The sequence below is a fragment of the Apus apus genome, chromosome 18 (assembly GCF_020740795.1).
Source record: "Apus apus isolate bApuApu2 chromosome 18, bApuApu2.pri.cur, whole genome shotgun sequence".
Classification (NCBI taxonomy): Eukaryota; Metazoa; Chordata; class Aves; order Apodiformes; family Apodidae; genus Apus; species Apus apus.
The window spans coordinates 5,097,806-5,118,128 of NC_067299.1; the positions used below are offsets into that span (position 1 = coordinate 5,097,806).

A 20,323-nucleotide genomic window follows, 5' to 3' on the forward strand; every position below is an offset into this window, starting at 1 on the left:
TTGCTCAGTAAAAATGGTCATACTTGTCTATTCAATTTTTTTTCTTGTGAGGTTTGTGCAGAAGAGGCTGCACAAAGGACCAACCTTTTTTTTTTTTTTTTGCAGATTTTTTGTTTCTTCCTCTTAGGTATGTTTTAATACATTTCACAATAAATAAGATCCTCCCTCATTGTAACTCATGTGAGTGCTCCTCTCTATCCACAAGTTAAACTGAGGCACAACCTAGTGAAAATTTGCCCCTGTGAATCACTAGCAATAAATGACAGCAGACCCAGATCCTTGGTGGTTTGTTCCAATCACCCTTAAGAGACCTGCCTATGAATTTAGTAAATGATGTGAATGGAGAGGGATGGTGGGTTCGTACTCATACTCCCAGCAGATGCAGGGGGCTATTTTAATGCAAAAGGCATTGTGGTCAGTGGAGACACCCTGAGGAGTATTCACAGAGTTAACTGGAGCTCTCAGGCCTACAGGACTTTTGTATGTGGTTGTGCTGTTTACTATGTTGCATGTGAATCTTGAAACACCAGCCTTGCAGACTACTTCAATTTATTACATCTTTTAAACCAACCTGAAAACAAAGCATATTTCCTACTGATTTCTGGATGCATTCTCAACTTGTGAAATGTTGAGGGATATAATGGACACAGCTAACATATGGGTCAGCAGGCAACTGTTTATTCTGGTTAACTAACTAGTACAGAATATTGGGTAAATCCATGGAACCCTTTCCTTCATGGTAAGAAATCTGCCTGTCCTCTAGCTGGGTGTGTGCACCAGCTCTGCTGAGCAAGATGCTGTACTCAAAGCAATTTTGCTGTGTGCAGATAATACCCTGATGACCCATGTGAGTGAAGTAAAACCTCCAGAGGGCTATTGACATCAGAAACATCCCAATGTACTGCAACTCCCTCCCTTCCACACACACACCCCCCCTTGTTGTCCCCCCACCCCAAAAAAAAAAAAAAAAAAAAGCAAACCCAACCCTAAACATTATGAAGAAAATAGGGGGAGAAAAGTCACATTCCTTTTCTGAATGAGTGTTGTCTGGATTCCCCTTCAGCAAGGACGAAAGTAATAAAAACTCAAGGCAATGAAAATATAGGTCTCTGTTCAACTTTAATCTTTCATTTATGTTTCCTTCTCAAAAGGTTTTCAGTTATCTAAAAATACAGTTCAAGTCTTAATCATTCCTCTAAACTTAAAAAGGTGAATTAGCCTTCTTATGTGTTGGGGTTTTTTTGGGTTTTTTGTGGTTTTGTTTGTTTTTAAGCTTATATTATTGATTGTTAAATATGAAAATAACTTTTCACCCTGCTTTTTCTCCTTTGGAGAGCTGTGGTTAGTCCCACTGCCATTATTTTCCTGAAAATGGCCTTATAGCTGTAGCATAAAGTCATCTCTGCAAACATTGCCCTAAAGAAAAAAATACAAGTCTACTAATATGAAATGCTATTTTGGCGTGGCCAAAGTCTACAATTCTAAAAGAAGCTGTAACATATTATATGGCAATAGCTGAAGAAAACTATTGTGTCTGTCTTCAGAGGGAGAACTGGAATAAGGAAATCCCATTTCCCAATATATTGAGCTTTTTGATAAATAATTGGGTGAGATCTGAAGAAAACGGTTTAAATCACCATCTTCTTGGAAAAACTATGAATCTTAACCCTATGTGAATATTGCAGATATGTTATACACACCAAAAAAAGGAAATGTTCAAAGTGACATTTTAAAACTTCTAAAATGTGATACTGGAAAGAGCCATTTCTTGAGCTGTCCCATTTTATTAGGTAAATGAAAACTGTAAAGGATCATCAAAGTCTCATGCTTCAAATGCAGCCCTCCAAAGAGAGGGAATTTCCACAGATGTGCAACTGGTACATGTGGTTGAGCTTCCCTTTTTTGTTCTAGCACATCATATCAGCCATGGGCATCCCAGAGTAGGATTCCATACTAGGATGAATAAATAGCTTAATAGAGAAACCTGAAATCCAGAATCAGTAGATGAGATGAAACAAATCCAGTATCCTTATCTAAAATTTAACTTTAGATATTCTGAAGGAAGAAGAAGGGAAAATTGTGTTAGTAGAGATGAAATTTGTCACATATCCTCAACTAGATAGGATGACCCAGATGTTACTCAGTTGTGTGTGAGCATTTTTTCTTTGCTCTGTGCTGTACCTTCATGTAGGACAATGTTGGGATGATAAGAACTACTTCACCGGTTACTGTCTTCCTGATTTGCACTGTTGAATGTAAACATGCTCCAAACAAAACCCTTTATAGGCACTTAAGAACAGATTGATCTTGATTGTCCTCTGTATAGCTTCTAGATTGTCCTTCCAGTGTTAAAACTACAGGCTTGCAGATAATCCATCCTAATGTTTTAAGTGTTGCTTTTTGTTTTTTTTAAAAATCTGAATCTTCATAGCTTTATCTTACAGTTCCTTTGAATTCTTGTGATTTAGTGCAATGGGTTTCATTTTATATAAGAGCAGCAACAGAAGTCCTTGGTTAGTATTTGGAGGAGGACAAGGTTAAATTCTCTATTGAGATATGATTCGTGAGTTGGTAGTTAGAGAGACTACTTGATACAAAGAGCCAACAACAGCAACAACACAAAACCTTCGAAAGGCCCAGAGCCTTGAATGAGGTGAGAAGCATTCACTGGAAAAGAGAACTCAGGATGTACGTAAGCATCAGGACCAACATTAAAACTTTAGCAGGAGGCAGGAGGATGCTGGCACTGGACCAGTACACCTTTCGTTCATTCAGAAACTGAGCAGGCCGGAAATTTTCAGCCATGGAGGTTGAGTTCTTCCCTTCAAAGTGGACTGTTGAAAACTGAGAAATCTGTAGACATCAAAGAAAAAAATTGTTAAATCCTTTTTCTATGGGACCTTGGAAATCACATTATATGTGTGGAGTGCCTGCATCTGTGGCATTGTTTTGAACTGTATGGATGAATTAAGCCTTGCAGGAAATAATGTGATGGAGGCTTCTGCCAGAGGTCACCAACAGATGATTTCTTGTGCCTTGGAAATCATGAGGACTTCCTTTCTGCATGAGCCAAAATGCTTTGTCCAGCTGAAGGACCTGGTTACACCAGTCCTCTTGACGCACACAGTCCTGTCTTTGTCCATCATGTCAGTGTGACACAAAGTAAGAGGACTAGGATTTATTTCTTTGCTCCAAGTTTTGAACTTGCCTCTGCAAGAAGCTGACCCAGAGCAAGCAGATGCCCCCCACCCTCGTGCACTGTGCTGTGCACTTGTGTGTGGCTGAGCATTTCCCTGTGACTGAAGTGGTGATGAGTAAACTGCAGGTAGAGAATTAAAATGCAGACGCTGGCTCTGGGCCAGGCTGTGCTGGCTGGTAATATTGCTGAGAGACCATTCCAGAACATCTCAATTTTTAAATAAGGTACTCTGTCAGTTGAACAAGCTGTATTTTTGAGGCAGTCATTATTCAGCGTCCTGTTCCTCTCTACAGGACAAAAATGGGTTGTTTAAAGGTAATGCTGGTGAACTCAAAAGTTTTTGTTTTGAAGGAATTTCTTCTGGTGTTGTGACATGATAACAGGAGAAAAGCAGTGAAATTTGGGGGTGAGCAGATGACAGCAGTGGAAGTGCTGCTGACGAAGTGCTGAGCTAGGTGTTTACCTGTGGGATCTTTTGGCTTTCTTTTCACATCGTCATTTCCCCTTCCTTCCCCTTTCCTGCCTTTTTCTGAGAGGTGATTTAATAGGGTTGAAAAACTGGCACCAGGGACTATGTTTAGGCTAATGCCAAGAGCGTGTGTGTGTGTCATAGGAACACAGCAGTGGAGAAGCTGACAAATCTGTGTTAAACTGTGGGAGTGAGCAGGCAGAGGGACAAAATAACTGTAAGCAGACCTTCCAGGGTATCCCTCTGCGACTCACCTGAACAATGCTGAGTTCAATTGGCCTCTCAAATACTGTCCAGATAACACCCTCATGGCAGTCAGGAGTGGTGAGGGAGCCCTCATACCGATAGTACCTCCCCAGCTCTTCCTCAGGTGGGAGCAGAGAACTCAGTGGCAAAGCCTCCATCTGTGCTGTTTGCCCTAGAAAAACCACATGGAAATATCACTTGTTACAAGTGTGGCTCTGAGTGCTTGAAAAACTCATTTTTATCCTTTTACTTTGAATTTCAAGTATCAATCCCTACTACAATTAGAACAGGATTGGACCATGAACTGCTTGATAGTCTATGTGTCCAAAATAAATACATGTTAAGGATTGACCAATACAAATGTCTTACCTTTGTATTTAATATTCTCTAATTCATTTATTAGAGTTGCAAAATTTTTATTTTCTTCTTTAACCTGAAATGGAAATATTTTTATTCCAAATAATGCACTTCTCAACAACTAGGTTTTTTTAATTAATTGTGAACAAACCAAAAAAGGCTCCCAAGGCTAAAAGAAAACACCAAGAAGAATATAGAAAAAGATAAAGGAACTAAATGGAGGAGCTGAATAGCCTGCAGGGGATAGGGAGACTTAGGTCTTAGACTGCTGTAACATTAACAGAGTCAATCACTCAGCCAAATTGTGGGTAGATTTGAGATGGACAATTAAAAATTTGGCTACCTACCTTTATAAAGAATGCTAACACAGCTACACCATCTGCATTTTTCTTTGCTTCTGTTACATCTGAAACATCTTCTCTTATGTGCACGATGTGAAGCTGTAACACAATAGTCAAGGCCAATTATTTGTTCATTTTCCTGGACAGTTTGTTGCAGTAAGTGCAGCCTGGCAGCTGCTCTGCACTGACTCTGCAGTGGGGCTCTCAGGGTGGGGACAGACAGCAGGAGGCCCTTGACCTGGGGCAGGAACTATGCAATACATGGCTACAATTTGAAAACTTATTAATCAAAACCAAGTATCATTTCAAACATCTCCCCGGAACGTGAAGCACTCTGTTGACTGCTGCAGCCCTCCATTTTCAGTCTGTGTGGTAGGGCAGGCAGATTTTTACGTCATGGTTTGTAAGGGAAGGGGTTTCCCTTCATGGCTCTGTGTGTTTCAGCACTGATGATTTGTCTTGCCTTGAAGAGAGTATTTTTTTTTCTGGTTGCATAGGTTGATTAATGGTTGCAGGCGCAGAAATGAATACATAATACGAATAAGTAGCGTGAGAGTGTAATCAGACTGTGTAGGCTTTGAAATGTTTCTCTTGCCAAAAGTCTAGATAACTCCAGATTTATTATCTGTCCTGTGCCTTTGCAATGCAAAACTAGTGTGTTTTCCTGCATGTTCCAGTTAGTGAGCAAAGTGTCCTTGCTTCTTTTTTTTTCTACTGTCAGGGTTTCATATGAGAGCAAGCCAATAGTTTTTGTGCAACAATACATTAAAAAGCCAGAGTTCTTAAGTAAAAGCCATGATCCACAAGTAGTCTCACCCACCTCCATGGCTTGTTTTTCTCCATCTATGCTGTGCTCTGACCCGGGAAGGTACTGCGACACACCTTCGGTTCCCCAGTGCAAGTGAAATTCTATTGCCTTGTATTTTCTTCCCAGACCTCCACCTCCAATTTTAGGGAATGTGCTCAATGTAACTTTAACTAGGAAAAACAAATAAGTTGTTTAAAAAAAAAAAATCAGATCATACATTAATAGTACGTGAGAGTAGAGAGATGTGTGTGCTTGAGGTTCACATTATCTTAAAAGTTCTGGCTTGGTTTTTCGTACCAACGGGTCCAGAAGTTCAACTCTGCAGAAGCTGAACTCCCACAAGATACTAGCTGAGATTAATTTGAGGTGAAAGGGAGAAATGCTGTAGCTCACTTTGCAGTGATATGCAACAGTATTTGGGCATCCCTCTGTGGCACAAAACTTGGAATTCTCTTCCCAGTTCTGCCTAGGAATTGCTCTGAGAACTTGAAAGACTTGTGTAGAGCCTCATTTGCTGGAGAGCTGAGCCACCCATTACTTCAGCTGAACAAATAATAATAAATAACATATATTTTATTATACTTGATTATCTTTGTAAAGGGAAAGTATTCTTAAAAGTAAACTTGTTCACTGTTTTCTTAAGCATAATTTTTATCTCCTATTGTCTGCCCTGTAACATTTTTTTAGGCAGGATTTAAAGATACTCTGTTTTAATTTAGAGTAGTGTTGCAACTTAAACCCAAGCATTCTAGTAGTTTTATCTATTTAACAGGATGCTTGATCTGTTGTTAACAGCAAACCAAAATTTTCATGGGAGGTATTTTTCTAGCTATAAATCACCATCACTGCCTGTGCTTGGGACATTTAGGATATATTTATAAAGTTTACTTATTAAGACCTCTACATTAAGCACAATATTTCTCTTTTCATATGAAAGATTGTTTTGACCTGGATTGAAGCCCCAGAGATTTCGTTTCTGTTCTGGATTCTGGAAGCTTGCATGAGTCACTTACTTTGCTTTTTTCTCTGTAAATGGATGAGCAGCATATCTTTGTTGGTTTCATTTATCTAGATTGTGGACCTTTGAGATACTGACCTTTGCTATCTGCACATCATCAAACATAATGGTAGTCTAATCTCACATAGAGCTTCAAATTGCAGCTGTAATTTAAGCAATAACAATTCAATTGTTCCAGACATTGTAGCACAGGAGTTGGTTGCCCTCAGAAGGAAGACATTTTAAATACCCAGATCAAAAAACTAATCCTTTTGTGTGGCTGGGAAAGATGAGAGTTCTGACCAATCCTTAGGAATATTACTTTTTGTGTAAAAGATATTTCTATGAACAGTGACTGCAATGTGGAGATTCTTGAATATCATCCTGTAATGGGAGAGTCACTAACCCATATACTAGTGAAAAGTCAAAGCATCTTTTTCTTGTCATCTGTCCCAATGCTGATGCTGTGAACTATAATCTCTGGCTGTGAAAATCTACCCAACTGTCTGCCTTCCTACCTTTCCATTTTAACTTAGGAAAATATTTGTCTCGTGCAACTTGCCGTTTTAGGTATTTGGCAGTTAAAATAATCCCTCTAAGATTTTAAGAACAGCTATATATTTTTTTTAAAAGAGCAACATATATTTATTTTTAAAGTTAAAATAATTTCCCGGATTATAGTTCTTCAGCAGAATTCTTCTTTGTGCAGAGGCAAGGATCAGAAAGGGCAAGCCCAGAAGTGAAGGGAGTAGGAGCATTCAGAAGAAATTAGGTACCTCTGCCAAAACTGCTGCCCCAAGCCCCTGTGCTCACCCACCTCCCAGTCCTGTTGTTTGACTCAGAGGTTCCCTAGAGCTCTTGAGCTCTGATTTGGCACATGCACAGAACCAATCTCTGCTGAGATACTCAAGGACAGTCTCCAGAATGCAAAAACTATATAATTCCCTCAAAGTTCCCAGAAAGTCTTGGCTCAGAAGGTGTTCTGAATGTTTGACTTCTGAAAAATAAGGGTGCTATCTTATATTTGTTTCCGTGCTTTTAAGTATGAGTAGTGATATCTAATACCTTGCCCAGGCCATGGAAGAAGTGAATGGATGGTTCCAAGTGAAGGCACAAGCTCCATGACAAGAGTAATAATTTGACAGTACTTGCCTGTATGTCCATTATTTTCTATGTTCCATTTTGAAGACCCCTTCACATCGTACCCTTCAAAACTCAGTGGCTTAAGGCTCTTGTCGTAAATGGCATTTTTGGTGACAATATTGATAGGTGACTGTTTGTTTCCTTGGCAAGAGGCTTCTGTTAGATACCAGTGTCGAGGATCTATTTTAGGATTAAGAAAATATTTTTTTTTCTGTTGTCTGCAAGTCCTTGATAAAGCCAAACCACCCACCAGTCAATATATTCTTGCTTGGGAAAATGGAGACATCTTTGAAGAAAGGGTCTTTGGATGTTGAAATTTAATACAAGAACTTCCTTAGCATCTCAGTTTTTGTATTTTTAAAAATATGAACATGTGTCAACAATGTTCTGTTAAGATTAATTGGAAAATATACCTATGTAAATGACTAAAATATTGGCTAAACTGTAGAAACTTGGAAACTACAACAAATGGGGGGAGTGAAATGCTGTTCCCAGCACAGTCAGTTCCAGGGAGGGCTGGGAAGTACACAGCGGTGTACTGGCAGCTGGGGTGGATGTTGCTGGTGAAATAAAAGTTAGGGTTATAGGTAGAACATTAGAATTTTTTATAACTGTCCTCAAGAATTTAAATAGCTTCCTGTATCCAGCTTGCTGGGCTGATTACCTCTGGAGCACACTTAAAAGATACTTGCATCATTATCCTTGGTTGAAACAAAATGCATAGTTTACACAGATCCTGATATATTCAAAATCTTTAGGTATCCTGGTTAGCACTTACATATAACATGACTGTGCTCCATTAAATGCTAAGCTGTGGGAATTTTTGCACTATTTCTATCTAGACTTCATTTGCAAAACAGATCAGTCCAAACACTAATGTGACTGGAAAAATAAACTGTTTAGCAGTACCTTCACAGTGTGGATGTTCATACTTCTGTGACTGATAGCACCAGTGGCCTCCAACTGAAAAAAAAATCCAAAAAAATCAGATGATTTACAAATTGTTCCCCCCAAAAAGCAGCTGGGAAATGGATTCACAACTTGAGATCCTCAGATTGTCATAACTGGGCACACAGTTTTGACAACTTACTGGTTTTGTTTGCCCAATTTTATTAAAGATGTTTTAATTTCTTAAATAATAGTTGCTGGTAAGAAGTCAGTGCTTCAACTGTAAAGAAGTTGCTAAATATTTCTTGGCAGTATGGAGCACACCATCCAGCAAGTCTAGCTGGGTTCTAATATCAAATCATTCCAAAGAGAGCATAAAAATCCTGCAGTAGGCAACTCTGTCTCTCTAGATCTCCTCCTGGTCTTTAATGAACAGTTTGCACCTGTTAATGTTCCCTCCAAAAAACTGTGCTAGCAGGAAATACTAGCACTCTGGATGGGCTGCAGTTCTAAATAATTTGGTTTGGAAACCTTAGCTTCAGCAACTTCTTGAGACAGAAGTTCCACATCTGAATATACGTAGTGCTAAAACAAATTTCCTTTTATCAGTTCTGTACTTTACATCTTTTCATATACTTGAAAATTCACTTATGCAAGATAACTTATCTCACCGTTTTCCAGGAACTGTTTAAAAGAATACTTGGTGCAGTAAGGAATTTTTAGAAATGAAGGATCTCATTTCCAAAGACATGAAGAATCCTAATTCTAACCCAGTTGTGATCCCACACAGATGGTTGCAGAATTTTTCAGTAAAACACCTTAATCTTACTTTTTCATTGCCAGAAGAAATATGACATTCAGAGGAATTTATTTTTTTTATTCTTTTTTACTTTAAGTGTGTGTTGATCTAGTCAGAGAAGTAAGGACTGTTTTGTTTATTGCAGCATGCTTCAATGGCAGTTTATACCTTTAACAGGAGTTAACTCATTGGGTATTTAATCAATAACAATTAAAGCCTCTTATGATAATGATTAATAGTTTCTGTTTCCCTATGATTAGGCAAACAATAAATTATAGACATCTTAATAAATGGCTAACCTATTTTTAAGGAATTATTATGGAGGAATCCTGTCATTAGATTGCTAATTACCATAATTTTTACCCTTTTATAACACATCTGCTGAACGGTTCATAATTGCTTTTAACACCTTTATCTTCGTATCAGTAACCTAGCCATACCATCCAACTATTAAGTATTTAGAAGTTATAAATAGAACCTTGGTATAAAATGTGGCTAGCTGTAACAGAGGAGATTTGGGTGAGCTTGCAGCAATTAATATAATCTTGTAAAAATTACAGTGTTAATCTCTCTCAGAAGTTAAATTTCTGCTGAAAACTATAAATAATGTTGACTCCCTTTCTAGTTTAGCAAATGCTTAGTAATAGTGAGATGAAAAATAAACAATATGGCTACATTTGTGCGGCAAGAGCTGTAGGAGTTTGTACATCTGATTTGTTATTATCAAAAATTGGTTTAAAGAAGGTTTTATATTTTTACACACTTCTAAACATATAAAAACCTTGGCTTTAGGACCTGCCATTTCTAAAACTGATTGTTGCATTTTTTCAGGCCTGTGTACACAAGGCACCAGCCCTCCAGCAGCGCTGAGCAATTTCTCCTCTCCACTGGGAAACAGAACCAGAAGTTCCAAGCACAGAATGTCACCAAGTGCCTTGATCAATACTTCAATCAATAAATGCATCGCAAATACCAGGTAAGCCAATTTCACAATGCTTGGTTATGTTTCAGATGTGTTAATGTTTGCATGGATGAATGACTGCAAGCATATTTTGGCAGCTGCTGTAGTCCAGTGGTCAGGATTTGCTTTAACTGCTGCACCAGCACCCTGTGACTGGGAGCAATCTTTGCAAGTTCTATGTGCAAGAGCCTTCAGGAGAAAAAATGCTACATAATAGGAATAACCTATTATGTTTAAAGATGGGAGTATCTATGTAGCTTGAAAGGATAGTTGCCTGCAAAGATTTGGTCTCAAACTCTTTGGGGCATGAGTTAAACCAGAGAGGAAAGTTGTCAGCTGAGAAATCAAGGTCAGTGAGGTATTAGGTTCTGTTTACAGTAAATTCTTGGAACAAGTTCTCCTGTTCTGCGTTTGTATAGTGCCTTGCACAATGGGAATGTGATCATAACTTAGACATCAAAGCATTACTGTAATGCAAATCAAATTTTATGGTCAATATGATTCACAATTAGGAGTCAGTGCAGCAGGTTCATTGTTCATTGGGTGCAAGGCTGTGGACCTTTTAGACCGTGACGGTAAAACCAGGAAAATCAGGGACACCCACAGGAAACACTGAGGGAAGGTAAATATAATCAAATCATATTGTCAGTGGTGCTGATACAGCATCTCTGTGTCAGAGGAGTGAAACGGGAGTGGGCTATGGAGCCTTTCACTGCTGAGTCTGAGTCCAGCCCTACTCAAAGCAACCACTGACTTTTTACCAGCGGACAGGTGTTTGTCAGGTTGTCTCAAATAAGCTTGTGTGTTTCAGTCACATCTTAGTAGATTCATGCATGAGCACAGGAAAAGTGAAAAAAAGTGAAAAAATGCATGAAAAAAAATCTATCCCTGAGGTGGCTACTGCCACTTTACACCCAGCACCCAGTATTCTTCCCTTTTTTTGTTTTAATGCAATGAACACTGAATAATTAGTGTTTAATTTTTGCAAGCTTTCTGCAGAATTCCTAATGTCTTCAAACTAACAAAGAATTAGTGTTTTTATATCAAGTATTTATCACAGTTTTGGCTTAGAAAGTTGGATGGCATCTGTGAAGTACAACAGGATATAGATTCAGCAATTCCAAAGAAAAAGGTCTTTAAAGCTCTTAAATCTTACACCTAGTTAATTAAATATTGCAGAATGTCTGAGCAAACAATGAATTAATGTTTATTGTGAATAAGGGTTTTTTTTACTTGGTTTTAATGTAACATTAGAGAATAGAATCTTTTGTGTAGATACTGCTCAGGAGGAACCAAACTGCCATATCCTGCGTCACAAAATTTGCATTTGGATTTTATTTGAGTCAGATGTGATTAATCCCTGCATAAAAGGACTTTGCATTTACAATGGTCCTTTTTTCCCCTTGGCTTTATGGTTTTATTTCTGAAGTGAGAAGGAAAGATACTTGTCACATCCAGTCAGTTGTCTGTGGTCTCTGGCATGATTGTGCCCTAAGGTATGTCGTGTAGCCTAGTTTTAATTGTCTGAGCAGCTCCTGCCACTTCCCTTAGGAGACTTTTGCACAGTCTATTAGCCTTCACCGTCAGGAAATGTTTCCTGTTTAATAGCTTACATTTTCCACTTGCTTATCTGTGTCCCATCACTCCTAGAAATATCACTGAACCACCCTAAACAATTCTTCTCCCTCCCCGGTGTTTACAGCATTCAAATAGTTCCTTCATAATCTCTAATTCCTGTTCCTGCTTCATCCATCCTTTGTCCAATCTCTTGACAATGTGCCCTTTCCATCATTTCCACTTCAAAACCTTTAGTCTCTCTTTCTCTGAACCCCCTTTCTTACAGGGACTCAGTACGTACCAGACCCTGTCCTGCAGCCCTCTCACCTGATTACTCTTTCCATCGAACCTCAGCTCAGTTTATTGTCCAGGAAAATGCAGGTGTCTGGGAGGTGGGTTTATTTGTTTTTGTAGTTGAGGTGTTGAAACCTTTGCTGTGCAATGAGCTGCCCTGGAGGGTTTTGTAGCTTACTCCCATACCTTGCTGGTACATGTGAGTTAAGCCATGAGCTTACACATGAGCGTCCACACTTGCTCAGGATAGTGTTAGACACCAGCCAGGATTCCCAAAATCTGTTTGCCTAATTAGCATTTGTTGTTAACACCATCAGAACTGATATAATTCAGTATACATGCACATCCAGTGTACAGGTACTCCTAGATTTAGAATTCCTGTATAATTAACTGTATCTGGCTCTTGTATTATGAATGCTTGATTTAAGAGGCAATGCTCCATATCATAGGTGTCACCCTGACTTTACTGGGTTTTAATTTAGAATACAACTGAACTGGGCTGAAGGCCTCCTCTTCCTTCACAAAGTTCAAGACAGTTAACTTTAGGGAGTCTCTCTTGGCAAGTAAGCAGTCCTACTTATCTCTGTTTCTTCCTTGTCAAATTTACAACTGGTTTCCTGAGCAAAGCTGTTTCTTGGCACCAGAATAGCTGGAAAACAATACAATTATGTATTGTTTTCATTTTATTGTAAATGTTTTCAATTGTTTTAGCTATCAAGCCTAGCTTGGAAACTTGAGGCAAAAAATTCCTTCAGTTGAGAACTCCCTCTTCTGTTCACTTGTGCAGCTGGACAGAGGACAGTGCTTCTGGCTGGAAGCCAGGGTGTTCACGGTTTGCCAATGTGGTATTGTGTGATCTAGGAAAAGACCCTTAAGCTCTTTGGAACATGGTCAGATTGCCTGAATTCCATAAAAGTTCCTAAATCTACTTTGTTCTACTTGTTCCTTGGTTACTGCCCTACTTGGACCTGCTGGGCAGCTGCTCAGAAGCCTCTGTCTCCTCTGACTCAGTGCCCTGAGACAGGTGGTGCTCAGGCTAGCTGGAAATTGCCCTGTCAGTTTGTCCATCTGCACAAAAGGGTTACTAAAACAGGTTTTGTCCTGCTGGGTAAAGTGGTTGGAAATCTATTAGTTTTATATGTTGAGAGTTAGCTATTTTTATTGACTATATTTAATTTTGTGAAGTGTGAATTACCTCCATGCCACTATCAAACAGCCTGAAGTACTGAGACAGAATATCCTCTGTTGCTTTTCAGTTAGAATCTCCTCTCCCTCTTTCACTGACTGACTCCTTTGTTTGTCCCTTTAGATCTCCTCACCCTCTTTCAGCCATGTCCTGGCTGACAAATCCTTGTTTTCTGAGACACACACAGCTGATAGTGCTCCCACAGCACTGCTGCTTTTCAGAAAGCCCAGGCTGCCCTGGATGTCACTGTTCCCTTTCCTGCTCTTATTGTCCAGCAGTTTCAAATCCTTCCCTAAAATCTATTGTAACCCGCAGTTTGCAACACAGTGAAGGCTGCCCTTTTCTGTGAAAATGGCAAAAGCAAAAGTTTTGCATGTGGTGTATTTTTAGTTTTGGTTTATGTTGGGCTCATGCTATTTTTAGTTTGCTTTGTGAAACTTATTATTTTTAGTACAAAAGACAAAGCAACTCCAAAGCAAGTGGAACCTGAGTCTGTCTTTCTAATTAATGAGATTGCTGAACACAAACTGAGCAGATATACGTAAGTCTGTTTATACATTCTTAAGTATTACACATCCTCAGAAAAGTCCTTATCAACTACTTTGACAGGCAAAATCAGTTCCAAATGTTTACTTGTTAATATGTGTATCTCTAACCATGTAAAAACAAATGTTTGTGGTCATTCATGTCTCTTCTGTTCACTATTATCTATGCATTTTAATTTTTTATAATGATATACATTTATATGTATGTATATTCCAAGATATTATGGGGAGTTAATCTTGAAAATAAACTTTATTGTAGTAGTGAAGCATTACAAGTAACCACACCTGATTTGAGCACAATGTTTGTAGCTAGCACATGTCTATATAAACCACATGCTCAATGAGGTCTTTGTAATACATATAAACTAAAGGAAAAATCTGAAGAGATTGGAGAATTCTAGATATGCCCTATAAACACTTGCAAACTACTTCCTTTGTGGCAGAGAGTGAGGAAAATGTTTTTAGTTGTGACCTGTGATACTGCTGTAGCCTCTGTCATATATATGTGTCCTTATAAACTTGCTGTATCAAAGAAGGAAGTTGCCCTTTAACAAAAAAATTAGTATCCAGGGCTAAGGTGATTTGCTTCTGTGGGCTATTTTGCTTTGCTTTGTTTACCACAGAGGCAGTGTAAAATAAAATTCAGAAATCCTCTTTTGAGTATTGTTAAAATGTAATTCAAACAAATTACTTTGTGGCTATACTGTTCTTTTGTAGTCTTTTGTGCTGGGCTTAAGATGACTGATCCTATGGCTAGAAATGTGACTAAAAATCTAAATAACAGGCCATTAGATACATTCTGCATCTCCTACAATGCCCGACAGAGGGGAAAAAAAGCCTATTTGCATGGAGACAGAAGCTCAGCTGAGAAACTGGACCTTGCAGCACGGCTTGAAGACCTGAAGGATTGTGCTGGTTATTTGGACAGCTGAGAGCAAGGTGCTTCACAGCAGCACCTGTATCTGAAACCACCTTTCTGCTTCCAGTCTTCAAAATCTAAATATAAGGGCTAGGAGAAGCCATGGCTCCAGTTTTCTGAAGTGTTGCAGTGCACAACTTACAGCATATAAGGAATATGCCAATTCTTATGCTGATACCTTTTGCTAAAGGAGAAAGGAGAGTAATTCTAAAGCTGAAGTAATGTCACTTGTCACCTATGTATAGCTCTTATGCATGGCCCTCTACCACGCTCCTGTCCTTCCCCCTGAGCTGAGCAGCAGAAAAGCACCCTGGCTTGAATGCTGGAGAAGGACAAGGTGATGCAGTACACTGCAGTTCTGCATGAGGTCAGCTAAACAGTGAGTTAATACAAATTGATGACAACGTAGTGTACTCAGCGGGCCAGGCTGATCCTTAAATGAAGCATCAATAATGTGATTGGGTCCACTATATACATGGAAAATTGCCCACTCTTTGCAGCTCACCAGAAACAGGCTGCAAACTAGTGAATGAGGATTTCTGAACTCGGAGCTGTGATGCCCTTGAACGTATCAGCCTAGGAAAAAATCTTTCTGTTTGAGACCCTCACAGCCTATCAGTCATACACTGGGGGATGAAAAGTTGCATTTTCATTTGTCTAAGAAAGAAGAGTAATAACTGCAATAGAAGACCTAGAATACATAGAAAAAGCAATAAGCCGTAGCTGCTTTAGGCAATTATCCATAGGTATCTTAGGAAATATGGCATACCTGAATTTCCCTCTCTCCACCCAACCTAATTCAGCACATGATTAAATATAACTGACAAGCTATCACTGACACTATCTCAAAGTAGTTACCTCAACTATCGCAGTACAAAGAGACATTTGATCTCAAGTTATGGTCTTTTTTCAGGATACATTGCTTAGGGCTTCCTTCTCTTTCTTCTTTGTAATCGTTCCAGCTGCCAAAATAGATTTAAAAGCTTATCTGAGTCATCCTGCCATCATCCTTATGTATCAATGTATACCATCATTGTCAGAATCACTGTGTGCAAGAAGAAACTAGAGCTCAAATTCATCAGGTTGCTGAGTGTGCACTGTGAGCAAAAGATGCCCACTGATAGTGCCCTGTGCTCTCCCCTCTCTGTATAGCTACATAAACTGCTCAAGCAGGCTTCAGGCAGCATAGAATTTTCTAGCTTTATCATCTGTGCTGAAACAGTAGCAGGTTTGAAATACAAGTATGTGTGCAGTCTATAACGTTAAGAGGTGGAGCAGGAAGAAGTTAAAGCATCTCTTTTTATGCTAATAGAGATATCAGGTGTATTTGAATAGACTGAGGAAATATCAGACTGAGAGTTAGTGCTGACAACGTCAGTGCCAGCATGGTTATGTAAATGTTATGTTTGTGAAAGTTAAAAGTATGTAAGTAGAAATATAGACAATTAGAGGAATCATGTTCTATCATGCATCAATCTTTTGGAGCACTAGAGCATGGACTGTGGGGGAATGCCTTCACATGGCTGAGTCCTGGTCTGTGATAAAGAAAAAGGTTAAAACTTGCTGGGGTTCATTCCATTCCTCTTAATGAAAATTATTTTCCAGTAACACACAGAGCTTGCTGTAACCTCATTACAAAGACTGTAGATGGATGTATATTACTGTCCTCTAAAGCTGTTGTTCTCTGGTTGGCACTAGGCTGAATCTACCATTAATATAACCTCTCTCTCAAAAGGTTCAGAATATTCCTGTTGGAATATTGCAGACATCTTGCTTCTCATATGCTTGTCTAATAGCAGTAGCAGAGGGTTATTGATCTCCCTAAGGAATCAAGCAAGCCATCTGAAGTGCACCAGCACAGCTATTCATGGAATATGCTGAGAACCCAGCTGAGTCAGTGGTGGAGGTGCTGGACAGGGACTGAAGAGGGATGGTTTCTGTTCCTGGTGCTGTTTGATCTCTGAGCAGGTGGCTGCAACAGTGTGCCTCAGTTTCCCTTTTGTGGAATGGGGGTAATGAAGCTTGCTTCTTTAGAAAGCCCTGTAAAGACTATTAGAAAAAAAATTCAAAACTAGGTGCTGTGATAATAAGGTAGGTCAAGGCTGAAAGCAATTTGAGAGATTAGCAATCAGCTGTATTGACTATCTAAGTGTGGTGAATTATTAGGCTGCCCAGATCAGAAAAACTGCCCAGGTGGAGGTATGAGGCATGTTCAATGAGCTGATAAGTGAATATCACTCAAGCTAGTTCTGAACAGTGATAAGAAGAAAAGATACCTTCCAGGTATAACAAAAAATAATTTAGTCTGGTTCTCAAAAGTTGAGGTTTCTTGAAATGTTAAGACTTTTACTTAGTATAATGTGAAGCTTCCCCCTCAGGAAAAGGTTTGGAAAAGAAGGTAAGGGGGCAGATCAGGTTTCTTGTGCATTAGTAAGCCTCTATGCTCAGGGAAGAAGGAAATAATCATGGCTGGGAAAAAAAACCAACAAAAATTATTATATGCATTCCCTATCTTATTCCCATCTGCTAAAGCACTAATTATTAAGGCTAATCTAATAAAGCCCATTAGAGTTTTTTAAATAGTCTTTCAAGATGCTGTAATAAATCCCTTCATGGACCAGTAAGTTTAGCAAAGTGTTAATCAGTCAGTAATAAATATCAAGCAAATATGAGCTGTAGACTTTGGAAGAGCAAAGGTTCTTTGTGTTTCTGTTCACCTGTACCGCATGTGGGAAGCTCTGGAGACAGAATACCTAGAAAACATGGACTAAAATAGGGAAGGTATTTAAACTGTGAGGTAAGAATCTGGAAAAGGCAAGCTACTGAGTCAAGGATATGGAGAAATAATTAAGAATAAAGAAATAAAATGCAGGAAATTCCCCCATGTCCCTCAGGATGTGCTCCTGAAGGCACTTTCTGAGCGCCTCAGACCTCTGTTACTTTAAGCCTGGCAACAAAGTCTTGATCTGCTTTAAAACTGTGTCCCTTTAACAGGCTCTTGGTGCAGTGCCTCCCTCTGATACCTCTGATAATATTGTATCTCTTTTTTTTCCCCTTAATGCAGTCTAGTCTATTTTTGTGCAAACAATAGACCCTTCATTAGTGTTAAGAACTGCAGTGTTTATCTTTAATTTTGAGGCTGTGCACTGATATTTACATAGGAAAGGTAATTTATTCGATGTTATAGCATTGCTGATCTAATAGAAGCATGAAAAGACCTTCTGCATTTTTCAATACTAATTATAGATCACTGTTTAATCTAGTCATCCTAAGTGCATAGTGTACTTATGTACAGAGTGCAAAAATAGATGGATCTGCTGGGCTCAAGCAGCAGAGACACATTGTTCTTTCTCTCTCAGGAGGCAACCATAAGGATTTCAGCTTATATCATAAACAGCAATGCAATATGAGTAGAAAACTAAAACAAGCTATTTGAAGTTTAAAGAAGTTTACAGGTAAATAAATATTTTTTTTATTTTTAAAAAAATCTAATTAACTATAGAGATCAAGTCAAACCTCATTGATTTTTCTTGGAGCAGGAAGGCAACCAGAATCTCGAAAGGTGGAAAAAACCAACAACAAACCCTACTCATTCATTCATGAGAAAAGTCTATACTTGATATTTTGCCACAAATAATAAAAGGCAGAGAAATAAATAGAACATTCTTCATTTGTCATATAGCAGAATTAGAGAGTCTGTACTGTTTTTACTGATACTCAGAGCAAATAATAAATAAAGTAACCTTGGTATATGGGGTTAGAAAGAGCAGACAAGGACTTACCTAGTGCCTCTGTCTTGAGAATGTGCAGAGAGAACAGAACAAGGAACAGCAATTCCATTATCTATTTTAAATAGGCTCAGTGTTGAAACCAGAATTGATTAGACTTCTTAGTATGTGATCATATTTCTGCTCCCAGTTTTATACTGGAGTAAGTAGTCCTGGACAGACCTGAAAGCCATAGCCAGGAAGGTGAACTCCTCCCCTTTGTAATTTCTCCAGATTTACCCTACTTCTGATTTGCCTGAGTTTATTAATTTCTCCAAAATGAATGGCAAAAGGAGTAAGGCTTTCTAGCACTATGCAAGTAGCCTGTAGAGAATAACTGACACTTTACAACCTATGCCCATTTAGTAACCTATTACTTAAAATGCTACATTCTTATTTACCGGTAGCTTTTTTTTTTTTCCTGACAGACCAAAAGACATTCAATTACTGCCTGTTAAGGTTAGTGATTTGTTTGAAAAAACCTCAATGAAACAAACTTCCTCAGATCCCTGTCCTCCCTACCCTGCCACCCTCCAAACAGCTACTCAGGATCGGAGCAGATTTGTGAGTCTGGAAAATGGGACATCTGAGTGCAGTAACAGGAAATGTTTATTAGGTGGCACACCAGCACCTTTCTGATTTATGCTTTTGCACTTAGTTAATTAACTGAGAGCACCTCTTTTTTTTTTTTCTTTTGTCTTTTTTTTTGTCCTTTTTTAAACTGTTTTTCTTAACTTTCCTACTTCTGATACTATAGTATAATGTATACAGATATTTTTATTTTCGTGTCCCCTTTGTGTTCCTATTTGAATGTTTTAGTTTCATGTGTCTGAATCGGTGGCAGTTCAGGCTCTGTGTTCAACAAACAAAGGTGTGTACAGAAAAGCAGCACTAATACTTCTTGCTCCATAGTCCCTATTATAGACACATTTTCATCTTTTCATTTGGGGCTGCACTTTGATACAACTGAGGAAAACAAAAAAGGGAGTGCAACTTCTTCTCCCCCTTCCCCAAACACCTCTCTGTCCAAGGGAGTGCAGCACAAATGCTGGGTTGGGTGCAAGCAGAAAAGCAGGATCCTTGACCCAGTGCTCCTTCATGAAGGGGTGGACAGAGGGAAGCAGCAGTGCTGGCTGCACTGAGCAAGCCTAGTCACCCAGCAAGGGCTGCATTAAGAAGGAAAAGGAGCCAAAGCCTTCTTGGCTTTACCAAGAGGAGTGGGCTTCTAGGTGAAGAGTCTGGTCATGTTGCTGTTAGTAGTAGGTTTGCACAGGATCAGGACCTGTAATAACAATGGGAAATCTGACAGCTGGCTTATGAGCAGGTCTTTTATTCATAAAAAGGATGGCTATAAATAACGTTTCAACAATGAAGATTTGCTGGGTAGTGTTTTTCCACCCTGGATTAGATAGATTAAAGCATGAGCAGATGATGATTTGCCTAGCACATGGTGCTAAGATAAATAGTTACTGCAGTGACAAGAACAATGAGGGAATTTGTTTCATTTTTTCTCTCCCCTGTCTGGCAGTCTCAGAGGAGCTGTCTGAGCAAGGTGCATGCTGAGCACGTAGAGACACGGGGATGGGAACGGGTGGTGTCAGGTGGGGTCAGCCTTCAGGGGCATCTACCAGACATTTTACTCTTGGGCTTTTTTCTTTTTCTCTTCTGGGGATGGTCTTCAGTGGGGAAGCAAAACCAAAGCTCTTTGATTAATTTTTTTTCTCTGTTTTTTTTCTGTGTTTAGCTCTCTGAAAGCTAAGAGCCTGCCAGAAACCCTCTGTTTAGGACCAAAAAATCTGAGGGTTAGAAATGTTGATATTGAAATTCAGGATTCTTGTTGTGTTTTT

General features: G+C 39.0%; 1 protein-coding gene across 1 annotated transcript; it reads right to left on the reverse strand.

Annotated features, from left to right (window-relative positions):
• Positions 1-1,102: 1,102 nt before the first annotated feature.
• On the reverse strand, positions 1,103-18,973 carry CA4 (carbonic anhydrase 4). Its single transcript, XM_051636054.1, has 8 exons — positions 18,492-18,973; positions 8,470-8,523; positions 7,570-7,740; positions 5,433-5,590; positions 4,619-4,711; positions 4,284-4,347; positions 3,923-4,086; positions 1,103-2,853 (listed from the first exon to the last, which is right to left on the reverse strand). Exons 1-8 carry the CDS (start codon positions 18,547-18,549, stop codon positions 2,665-2,667), a joined length of 951 nt encoding a protein of 316 aa, XP_051492014.1. The 5' UTR covers positions 18,550-18,973; the 3' UTR covers positions 1,103-2,664.
• Between the last annotated feature and the right edge of the window lie 1,350 nt (positions 18,974-20,323).

Excerpts from the sequence above, each read along its gene's own strand:
- CA4 (XM_051636054.1), bottom strand. The coding sequence starts at position 18,549 with ATGGAATTGCTGTTCCTTGTTCTGTTCTCTCTGCACATTCTCAAGACA. Across the intron at positions 8,524-18,491 it reads TCTCAAGACAGAGGCACTAG|TTGGAGGCCACTGGTGCTAT; the intron begins GTAAGTCCTTGT and ends TTTTTTTTTCAG. Across the intron at positions 7,741-8,469 it reads TGAACATCCACACTGTGAAG|ATCCTCGACACTGGTATCTA; the intron begins GTACTGCTAAAC and ends ATCCTAAAATAG.